Source organism: Mesoplodon densirostris, chromosome 1 (assembly GCF_025265405.1).
Source record: "Mesoplodon densirostris isolate mMesDen1 chromosome 1, mMesDen1 primary haplotype, whole genome shotgun sequence".
In the NCBI taxonomy this organism is placed as follows: domain Eukaryota; kingdom Metazoa; phylum Chordata; class Mammalia; order Artiodactyla; family Ziphiidae; genus Mesoplodon; species Mesoplodon densirostris.
In genome coordinates, this window is record NC_082661.1 from 176,557,701 (window position 1) to 176,569,748 (window position 12,048).

The window sequence follows — 12,048 nt, forward strand, 5'->3', positions numbered from 1 at the left end:
AAAATTAGAGTGTTTAAAGGGAGCAAAAAGCTGAGGCTGGAGGCATGTACCTCCAGGAATCTAGAGCTTTGGGGATTAACAGCTCTGTGAGAGGACCTGCTATAGTGTAGGCTACTGAACTGAGATCCCTGCATAAAACCTAAATCTCCAAAAGGATTACACCTTCAGAGAAAGAAAGAATGGCCTAGAAAATCATCTGCTTTGAGTTAAGACCCTTCAAAAGAGTTTCCTCTCGAATCCTAGCTGGAGTATGATGTGTTATGGGGAGCTTTTTCTGGCAGTTTGAAAGCAGAGGCCTGCCAACAGATACAGATGCCCCCAGGATGTTAAATACTTCAGTTATCAGATACAGAATATAAAATAACTATATAGGTCCAGTCTAGCCTCCTCTGGGAGCGGGCAGTTGGCGAGCCCACGCTAACCTGTGCAACTCTGTCCCGATCCCCGAGTTCTCACATGCTGCCCAGACAGATCGGATCGAAGCCATGGCCATTCTTTTTGCTGTTGTTGCCAGGGGAACCACTATCCTTGCCAAACATGCTTGGTATGGAGGCAGCTTCCTGGAGGTGACACAGCAGATTCTGGCTAAGATACCTTCTGAAAATAACAAGCTAATGTACTCACATGGCAATTCTTTGTTTCATTACATCTGCCAAGACAGGATTGTCTATCTCTTTATCACTGATGATGATTTTGAGTGTTCCCGAGCCTTTAATTTTCTGAATGAGATAAAAAAGAGTTTCCAGACTACGTACAGTTCAAGAGCACAAACAGTGCTCCCATATGCCATGAATAGTGAGTTCTCAAGTGTTCTGGCTGCACAGCTGAAGCATCACTCTGAGAATAAGGGCCTAGAAAAAGTGATGGAGACTCAAGCCCAAGTGGATGAACTTAAAGGAATCATGGTCAGAAACATAGACTTGGTGGCTCAGCAAGGCGAAAGATTGGAATTATTGATAGATAAAACAGAAAAACTCGTGGATTCGTCTGTCACCTTCGAAACAACCAACAGAAATCTTGCCCGAGCCATGTGTATGAAGAATCTCAACTCACCATCATCATCATCATCATCATATCAGTCATATTCATCTATATTATTGTGTCACCTCTCTGTGGTGGATTTACACGGCCAAGCTGTGTGAAGAAATAAAAAAGTTATCATTAACCAAGGATACAAGAGAACAGGGAGTTAAAAGCAATCCGTTTGATTCAAGCCTTTTAATACTGACCGATGGTGTCTGCCAGTCTCTTCAACCCTCTTCTTTCTCTCTTTTGTTTTAATATTGTTCTATGCCTCCAGATTTATCTTTGTCCTATCAACCAGTTTATTCCAGTGCACTTCAGACCGAACCATTTATTGCAGCAGTAGCCTTAAAAAGGCATTTTGTTTCTTTGGTTTGTTAACTAGTGTTATCTACTTATAGATACATTTTTGTTTATAATTGCACAAAGCTATCACCAAGGTAGAAACCACCTGTCTTATGAGCTGTCTACTGAAATTATGGATGACCATTGTGCACACAAAAGTTCAAGAGACAGATAGTATTGCTAACATCTCATCTTAATATCCTTTGATTTTGAAGGGTTTTAAGTGCTTGGAAACAATATACAGGGAGAATTGTTGTTATTTTGGGAATTGTAGTTAATTGTTGGTGTTTCGAGGAGCCCACGCAGGTAAAGTATTAAACATTTTATCTCAGTGAGATGGGGAACGTTTTGCTAGCCTCTTAGAAGCAAACAGAATTATCCTTGTCTGCTTATTATTAACTTTAGGCAGAAAGTTTTGATCATTCACAAACCTCGCCGAGCTTGATATCCTCTGTTTCCCCATTGCAGTTGATTTGAGAAGACAGTGGTTTAAATATTGTTGAAGGTTGTGGTTTTTTACATACTCCTTTTTCTTTGGTGGATATTTAGGGCAATTGTATAGATAATAGAATGGGTAGTGGATGGAGTGGGGAGGCACATTCCTCTGGCTCACCAAAGAAAAAGAAGAGAACCACAGTGGAAAAGCCCAAACTGAATATAGTCAGCAATCAACTCCAGGATTTGGGTTTGACTGGTGTTGAATAATAGTTTGAGCATCCTTTGCGGTTTAGTAAGTTCTTTAATCTGCCTAGTTTTGAAGAATTCTTTTGTGAAACTTGAGAGTAGACAGTATGATACATGAAAGAATACAAGACATTTTAGCTAACATCCATGTAACTGCAGCATGAAAAAACTGGAGTGTAATCATACTGCTTTGGCTACTCTGGCATCTGTTAGCTAGTGTGTACTTTTAGTGTGTATCTGAAAGGACAACATTTGGTGCCCTAGATCTAACTGCACTTATTTATCAATAAATGCCAGTAAAACGACATTATATTACATTTGACTATTTTCCCAATGAAAGAACAAATTGGTCTGTAAAACCTAGTCACCTGTTTAGCCTAGTCATGTGCCTTGAATATTTATGTGTCACGTAATCTGGCACCTGCAACCTGCTCTTCCATCTGTACCATTCAATTCATGCTGATTCATTTATTTGACATATATTTTCAACCCCCTGGAACTCTTTTCCTGGTGATCATGTATAGTGCAAATGTTTTTTCAGTCCTCTTTATCAACACTAATGCCTTTTAATTACATCAGCATTTCCTGTTGGAAAACACATTTGTTCCATGAAAACATTTGGCATTCCTTAATAATAATTTCCAAATGTCTTTAATCCCAAGAAAAAGACTTAAAGCTTATTTCCCTTTCTTACACACATGTGAATAAAAATGATATGCATGTTTTAGGGATAAATTACTTAACCATATCTTGATCTGTTTATGTATAAGAATGCTTTTTAAAGCACATACCTTGTTTTAAATGATGCACAAACTGAAGGCATTAATAAAATTTAAGAGTAATAGAAAAAAATAATACTTTAAAAATAAAAGAGGATAAAAATTAATGAATTCTCAAAATGATTTAACATATTTGAAAAATAGAAGCTTTAGGTCAAAAAAATTGTTGAAGTTTAAAATTTAGTGTATAAGTTAAACAGAGACAGCTGCAGTGAATTAGTGAATTGGGCAATAAATCTGAAGAAATTACAGGATTACATTTTGAAAGACAGGAAGATAAAAAACATAAAATAGATGCAGAGGCTGGAGAATAAATAATATTAAAGCAGTTTGTTAAAAAGTTGTTCTTGCCCAAGTACTCTTGCTTAAGATCAATAAATATTTAACCTTTTAAATAAAAAAGTAATTTTAACATATCAAGCTATAAATTGTCATCACCAAATCTTAATTTAAGCTTTATCATAATTACATGAATTCTAAGGAATGTGCCAAGTATTCTAATAAACGTCTTGATCTATTACCATTTTTTAATGAGAGTATATTCTTTGGAAAGAAAACAGTCTGTATTGTATTAAATTCCTTGACTGGTTTAATCCCAGAATCCTAGACTCTTTTTCTGGGCAGGCTAGCAAAGGATATATTTTTAGTCTCTTTTCCATCTGTTTTCAGTTATTGAAAAATGTCTGAGGATCTTGGATGATGTGAAAGACTACAGTTTAAGTCCTCACATTAATGTAACTAAATTTTTTTTCTTAGCTTTTTATTTTGAAATAATTATAGATTCCTAGGAAGTTTCCCCCAAAATACAGGGAGATCCCATGCACCCTTCACTCAGCCACCTTCAGTGTTAACATCTTGCATAACTGTAGTACACTATCAAAACCAGGAAATTGGTGTTGGCACAAGCAACAGAGCTTATTCATATTTCACCAGTTATGCTCGCATTCATGTCTGTCTGTCTGTCTGTCTATACAGTTTTATTACATGTGTAGCTTTATGTAACTACCACCACAATGAAGATACATAACTGCACCATCACTGTAAGACTCCCTTGCGGTACTGGTCTGTAGCTACATATACCCTTCTGCCTCCCGCTGGTAACCGCTAATCTGTTCTTCACTAAAATTATTTCGCAAATGTTATGTAAATGTTACATACGGCATGTATCCTTTTAAGATTGTCTCTTTTCACTCAGCATAATTCCCTTGAGGTTCATCCATGTTTTTGCAGAACATATCAACAGGGTGTTCCTTTTTGTTTGCTGCATAGTATTCTGTGGTATAGGTATACGACAGTTTTAGTCATTCATCCTTTGAAGGACATTAATGGACAATTTGAGGATATGACAAATCGATGTGTATAAATTTCTGTGTGAAAAATACATGATTTTCATTTTTCTGGGAAAATGCCAAGAGACTATACTGTATTTTAATTTAGCTTTAAATAGCCAGACGTGAATTCTTCAGCCAGATTAAAGTGCTGACAGCCCAAAAGACAGTCAAGAATAGTAGCAGTGACATTTGAATGGATCATGAGTTCAAAGTAAATCTCAAGGTAAATTTTTTTTTACCCACAGAGAATTGACTTAATGAATGTAGCTGAGAGACTCTCATGTCTTGCTTTTTTGGAAGCTAAAACTATAGGTGTCAATTTTTAAAATAATCTGTGGGTAGTAGATATTGGTTCTCACTATATAGGCTAACAAATCTGTATTTTCCCCCTGAATGGTCTTATCAAAAGTATTCAGTGTACTAGTTGAATCAACAACCAACAAATATCTGAGTGCCTGTTGTATATAGTGCACTGGACATTATAAAGGAACCTTTTGGGGCTGTTTTTAGCATACTGTTCAGCATATTAATGATGTTAGTTGCCATTGGAGAATTTGCATTACTGAATTTTATACCACTGAGTTGTGTTTTATTCACAGAAAGATGAGCCAGATGCTTTCAAAGAGCTGGGGACAGGAAATAGAATTGCTACATGGCTGTTTTATGTAAGTTATAGCTAAAATTTTTAAGTTGGGATTTGATCACATGACTCATTTATTTTGATGTGTTCAGATGTTTGTTCTGTTTAGCTCTTGATTAACATCCTAGTTTAACATTTTTTTACAACTGAGTAAAGGGAGTTAAGAATTTTTTCTTTGCATTTATAACTTTTTCAGATTGTACTTATTACAACCTGAAGAAGAAAGTTAAAATTACACCTAGTCCCAGTATTTGAAGGCAATGTGATATTTTGGAGTATGGACTATCATCTATAGTCATCTATAATGTGTATATAAGCAACTCTGTGTATTTGTAGGAATTTATGTGTATATAATCACATTATCTTAATAAACTTTTATTTTGAATTTATTGATAAATATCATATCAGAAAAGTGTAAGTACATAAGTATATAACGATAAATTTTCACAGAGTGAACACTAGCATAGTCAGCACCCAGATCAAGAAATAGTACATTAGAGCACGCTAGAAGCCCTTTCCTCAAGGGTAACAATTCTCCCATTGTTCATTAGTTTCAAAACAGTATGATCTTCATTTTTTTTTGTTGTTGTTGTTGTTGTTGTTGTTGTTTTGCGGTATGTGGGCCTCTCACTGTTGTGGCCTCTCCCGTTGCGGAGCACAGGCTCCGGACGCGCAGGCTCAACAGCCATGGCTCACGGACGGGCCCAGCCGCTCCGCGGCATGTGGGATCCTCCCAGACCGGGGCACGAACCCGTGTCCCCTGCATCGGCAGGCGGACTCTCAACCACTGCGCCACCAGGGAAGCCCGATCTTCATTTTTTAAATTGTTTATATATTCATACATGTAGAAAAAATTAAGCTTTGATCATAATATTTGCCCCAGTTATCTATTGCTGCATAACAAATCACCCCAAAACTGAATGGTTTAAAGTAACAGTTTGATTCTTATCTTTCATGGTTGTGAGGTTGATTGGGCTTCATTTATGGTTCTTGCTCTGGATCTCTCGTGCATTTGCAATCAGATGATGGCTGGCACTGGGGTCACCTTAAAGGCTGAAGTTGAGGCTGGTTGTTGGCCAGAATACCAGCATGTGGACTGGGCTTCCTCATAGCATGAGGCTGGATTCTAAGAGCAAGTATCCCCCAAAAGGCAGTACATAGCTTTTTTTTTCTTTTGGCTGCGTTGGGTCTTCGTTGCTGCACGCGGGCTTTCTCTAGTTGCAGCGAGCGGGGGCTACTCTTCATTGCAGTGTGCAGGCTTCTCATTGCGGTGGCTTCTCTTGTTGTGGAGCACGGGCTCTAGAGCTCAGGCTCAGTAGTTGTGGCACACAGGTCGCTGCAACTAGGGAAGGCCCACACGCAGCAACGAAGACCGATTGCAGCCAAAAATAAATACATAAAGTAAATAAATTTTTTTTAAAAAAGCAAAGAAATACAAGAAAATTGATGCTATATTATTTGGTCCAATATCCATAAATGTTAGATTGTTTGTGACTATCAGACTATATATTAGATAATTATATCCCCTTTTAGTTATATATAGCATTTTTATTAGATTTGTATTCATTTTTTTCATTATTTGAATGCTTTTCTCAGATGGGCCACATAGCACAACTTTTAAATTCCTCTGAAGTTAGTTTTTTCATTGCTTAAGAGCTATTAGCTCTTTGATATCGATTATATATTTATCATGGTAAAATACACTTCTTTATATCACTGAATGCCTTTAGCATTAAACTGTGCTTGATACTAAAATCAAACTCTTCTTTGGTACAGCATTTGCCTGTAAATCACTTGTTTTAGATGTGACTCTTGAATATAGCATATAGTTGGATTTTGCTTTGTGATACATTAGTCTGACTCTACATTCTACTTACGTTGTTTTTGAAAAAAATCTTCACTATATGATCTGTGTTTCCTTTGCCTCATTTTATGCATGTGCTTCTTCAGTTAATTTGGAAGGTTTGTGTTTTTATTCTAATTCACCATTAAGAATATAACTTTATAAATCTTTTAATCTTCTAATTTTTAGTTAATATGTGTTGATACCCTACCATAAGAAATGACAAAACTGGTTTTAGTTTATTACTTTTCTCTTGGTGTTCAGTCCTATTTTGTTTGAATTCACTTATTTAAATATTTATTGAATACCTACTGTTTTGAGGCTATTCTCAGCAATAAACAAAACAGATGAAAATTACTGCCCCCATGGAGATGATATTCTAGTGCTATAGAATACATATTTATACCCCATGTTACTTGATTTGTCAGTTTTAAATCATCTCTTTTTACCTCTGGCTATAAAAGAAATAGCTATCCCAAATTATATCCCAATCTCCCTTGCTGACTTCATCTTTCCTCTGCATTTATATATCTATGTAAACCTAAATAGCATCGTGTCTTTTAAAAACTGACTAGCATGCACAAACCCAGTTATGTAAGTAGAAGTCCAGATATTCTCATTCTAGTATTTAGTATCAAATCTACCTCACAGTGGCATGTTTAACTTTATTCTACCAGCACTTTTGATAATACTCTCATCTCTTATTAGATGAGTGATGTGTCAGCAGGAGGAGCCACTGTTTTTCCTGAAGTAGGAGCTAGTGTTTGGCCCAAAAAGGTAAGCTTAGCTTGGTATTTTAATTTGGGGGCGGCGGGTCCTCTGTATTTTTTCCCTGAGGAATATATGCACCTATATTTCATAGTCTAAGTAGTAAATAACATTTTTAAAGGTAGTACACTTAAGGACTACATTATATCTAGGGAAAATTTTAGATATTGTACAATTTACCGTGAGTACCTAGAGGTATGAACAACCAGGGATTAGTGTTTAGAAGTTTTCATTTCTAAAATGGGTTCCATATGATACTTGCTATTGTAAGATGTGTTAGCTTTGGCAAATACACTTTTTTGTTAAGTAACGCAGATATTAATGCTTTCATGTGATCACCAAAATTTTGTACATTATATGATACTTTCAGAACTATATTAGAGGAAGATATAATGCTGCCATAGAGAATTATTTCCATAGAACAGAGGAAAATTTAGTTACTATAAAAAGCAATAACCTGATACTTTATTTGGGGATAATTTTGTATTGTTTTCCACAGGGAACTGCTGTTTTCTGGTATAATCTGTTTGCCAGTGGAGAAGGAGATTATAGTACACGGCATGCAGCCTGTCCAGTGCTGGTTGGAAACAAATGGGGTAAATATTTCCTATATTCTCTGAACAGAATTTGTGATTTTTGTCTCTTATTTAAAAATTATTATAATTTACATCTTAAAAGAAAGTGAAAAAAAACTCCTGACAGATTTGCCTAACATGACTTTAACACTGAAAGGGATTCAACCAAGCAAGTTTCTTAATATAAATTTGCTTTTAACAGATCAGATTTTTTGACATTTTTAACACCATTTCCACTTATTATTTAAGAAACGTTAATTGATTCAAACTTGAATCTTCCTCTCATGGGGTTCACAGTTGTCTCTTATAGTAGATACTAATACAAAGATATAAACAGAAGACAGTAACTACTTACATTTAGGGAGGCTTCTTTGAAGTTTAATTTTTATATTTAGTCTTGAAGATAGAGCAGTAGTTTTCCAGGCATGTTAGGGACCAGGGCCAGGAATCATATGAGGCTAGAGAGGTACTATCAGGTTCATGCAAGTATAGGACTGGCCACATTTAAAAAAAAAAAAAGAAAAAGAAATAGAAATGGGTGAACTTATTTTTATCTAGATTTATTTAACCCCATATATCTATTTCCATATGTGTCACTTGGCCACATTCCACACTTGAAGTGCTTAGTAGCTACATGTGTCTAAAGGCTACCGTATTGGACATAGCAAGATTAAGGAGTGATACCTGATCATCAGGATTTAAAAGAACTCCCCTGATGATTACTAATGTTTGAGAACCACTGGACTAGAATGAAGAGAGGCTAGTGGAGGAGAGATGAGTTTAGAAGGCTGTTTTCTGTTGTCTAAATGGGTGATGATAAAAGCCTGGACTAAGGCAGCAACAAAAGGTTTGGAGAGCAAAGAATAGATTGAAGAGATCATAGAAGTAAAATCAACAGGGTTTGATGAATAAAAGATTGGATACACGGGTTAAGACAGGTAACAAGGTAGTTAAGAATTAATGAGTGCTACTTTAAATATCTTATACATGTTGATGCCATTGATTGGGTTCTATGATATAGGAGAAGGAGACAGAAATTAATTCCTTTGGGGGTATATTAAAAAACAGTATCTTGGAACAAAGGAATCTTGAGTACATAATACGAGAGATTAATCATAGAGTTGTGTTCATTTTTAAAATGTCTTTGTGTTAGAAGTGGTATTTTGCAAACAGGTAAAACAGTGTTTTGTTCTGTCTGTACCTACATCTCAAGTCTTACATTGAACATTAGAAACTTTAGGAAATACACATGCACAGATTCTCAAATGTACATACATATATATAAAATCTTTTTTATTTCCAGCATTTACTGAAGTTCTTAAAAAAACAGCCTAAGTAGCATCTGTCTTTGTCTGGTTTTGGTCTTGAACTTTTTTAGCCTATGTAGAAACTTCATTATAGTCCTGGCTCCTAGGAGTTAATAATTAAATACTAGTTAGATAGTGGGGGACATTAATATATTATTTTCTTTCACAGTATCCAATAAATGGCTCCATGAACGTGGACAGGAATTTCGAAGACCGTGCACCTTGTCGGAATTGGAATGACAAACAGACTTCCCTTTCTCTCCTGTTGTACTCTAATGTGTCTGATACACACATTTCCCAGTCTTAACTTTGAAGAGTTTACAATTGACTAACACTCCATGATTGATTCAGTCATGAACCTCATCCTATGTTTCATCTGTGGACAATCGCTAACTTTGTGGGGGGTTTTTTTCTTTTAAAAGTAACACTTAAAACACCACATTTTACATATGAAACCTTAAAGTTCAGTTGGTATCACAGAGGACAAAGCAAGGCAGGGTAAAAAATGAGAAATTTTTACATTTATGGTATATTTTAAAGAACTTTTTTTGGTTGGATAAAAAATACAATTTAGGCATCTGATTATAGTATTTCAGTACATCTCAGTTGGTGGGTGGTAGGCTAGAATGGTCCCTGTGATTAAGGAACAGATGCCGTATAGTATGGACCTAGGTATTATGTTTACCTAGTCTCAACAACTCCCTTCTGGATCTGCCTGAAGACTAGGAATAAATTAGCCCTGTAAAGTGGGTTCCATACAATGTTTGCCCCTCCATATGCTATTCTAATTTGATTTTTTTTCTCCCAAGTCATTTTTAAAGTATGCTTTATTTTACCAATCCCCTTCTTTCATAGCTCCTCTGTGGTGAATTAAATTTGAGTTACAATACTTTGATTAAAAAAAATTTTTTAACAGAAGGTCCTACATTAAAGACTGGGCCTTCTTAACTAAAATGATCATGACTTAGTCTGTTTCTTGTTTTTCTTAAATGACTGATGATTTTGTCCAAAAAATTTTGCTGTTTTTCTTAGTGCTAATTCCTTGCCTCTTATTTCAGCTACAGCAGGGGATGATGATGTTGGCATTCGGATTAAAAAAATATCGTGCCTTAGGAGACTGGAAATTTAAAAATGTACAAGTCCTTTCAATGATGAGGGAATTGATAAAAAAGGAGTTTTTCCTAAAAAGCCAAAATGTTTGTTTTTTCAATTCTGAAATGTGTTGTGACAACAGTGACCTATTTATGATCTTAAATCTTTTTTTTTTAAATGTTTCTGTTTTCTGTGTGGTATTTTTCATATTTAAATGTGAATGTGTGCTATAGCAATAACAGGTTATTTCTTTAGAATTAGGACTTAGGTTTATCCTCCTGATTTTCATTCACTCTAAAGTCACATTGTTATGGTAGAAAATTAAGCCTCTTTGAACTTTCAGATATTTAATCAATCAAAATATGTTACCTTCAAAGGGAGCTTTACAACTTTATTACTATGGTTATGGAGTTTTTACAGTAATGCTACTTAAGATTTTCTGTTGTTCAAATACATGGTATGGTAGTAGAAAGCTCTGAACCTAATGAAGTATGTTAATTGACCCGTTAACCTTTATATTTCTTATGGTGAATCATAGTTCACATAAGGGCTCTTTATCCTTTATGCAGTATTTAAATAAGGAAGAATTTGGTTAATTCTCTGGGAAAGAGGGTATTACTTTACCATTTTTTAAAAAAAGTGAACTGTGAACTTTATTTCTCCGAACTATCCTTTGTTCCACTACAAGTATTTTAGTAAGAAATATTGAGAATTAAGTTCATTAATCTAATCAGATTTTGTGACCACAGATTTTTAAAAAATATTTTTTAGATGGAAGCAATGTAAATTCAAAATTGAAGAAATAAAATGGGTGTTCAAAGAAAGGATACTAATCCTTAATTGCCACGTGTTTTAGAAAGTAGAATAAAAAATATCTATTTCACAAGGAAACAACATATTCCATAATTTTACAAATTTCATTATATTCAACCCCAAACCCCACACAGGGATTGGTAAACTCTTGTCAGTGTTAGGTCTTACAGAACCCTCCCAAGTTTCATAATTACCAACTATTTTTCTTTCCAAATGAAAAGGAGAAAAAAATTCCAGTATAAAACTTTGCAATCCTTTTTTTTTATGCTGAACTTTAAAATAAATGAGGGCTAGAGCTATCATGGAAAATGTGGAAACTGTGGTTTCCTCACCAACCCTAAGTGTCCATCCTTTAAGATTGGAAGTTTCATCATTCATTAACTTTAACCATGAGTTATCACCAGTATCACCAAGTTAACTGAAGTATCCACCAGAATACTCAATCAGCAGGGTAAGTAAATGCCATAACTATGTAATAACCTAGTAGGATTATTTAAAAAAATAACGAAGTGACTTTAAGATTCTTCAGAAAGCTAGATGGTAAATGCAGTAATGAAAGACACAACCAACCATGTACTTTGGTGAATTTATAATAAAATGGTTACTACAATATAAAAGGATTGAGAAGAGTTGTTGTAAGCAGTAAACACACACACATATAAAACCTTATATATGTGTGATATAAAAATATAATACCTTATATGTGTGTGTATATAAGATATATATTATTGCTGCTGAGAAGAATCTAAATATCCTTACAGAGTCATGTGTTGCTGGTTATATGTAAATTCCATGCCAGATTTCCACTTAAGTCCATATAGCTGAAAAATGAACAACCCATATGTAGG

The 12,048-nt window shown here is 35.0% G+C and overlaps 2 protein-coding genes across 4 annotated transcripts in view; both read left to right on the forward strand.

The window, feature by feature from the left end:
- P4HA1 (prolyl 4-hydroxylase subunit alpha 1) overlaps positions 1-10,565 on the forward strand; it is an 84,829-nt gene extending 74,264 nt beyond the window's left edge. For all 3 annotated transcript variants that reach the window (XM_060112249.1, XM_060112238.1, XM_060112257.1), the window contains exons 12-15: positions 4,762-4,827; positions 7,354-7,422; positions 7,913-8,009; positions 9,465-10,565. In XM_060112249.1, the coding sequence (XP_059968232.1) occupies positions 4,762-4,827; positions 7,354-7,422; positions 7,913-8,009; positions 9,465-9,535 (303 nt within the window). In that variant the 3' untranslated portion in view covers positions 9,536-10,565. The remainder of the gene's footprint in view (positions 1-4,761; positions 4,828-7,353; positions 7,423-7,912; positions 8,010-9,464) is intronic.
- Positions 431-1,289, forward strand: LOC132485413 (vesicle-associated membrane protein 7-like). The gene has a single exon (XM_060091932.1). It carries the CDS (start codon positions 486-488, stop codon positions 1,140-1,142), a length of 657 nt encoding a protein of 218 aa, XP_059947915.1. The 5' UTR covers positions 431-485; the 3' UTR covers positions 1,143-1,289.
- Positions 10,566-12,048: the final 1,483 nt, after the last annotated feature.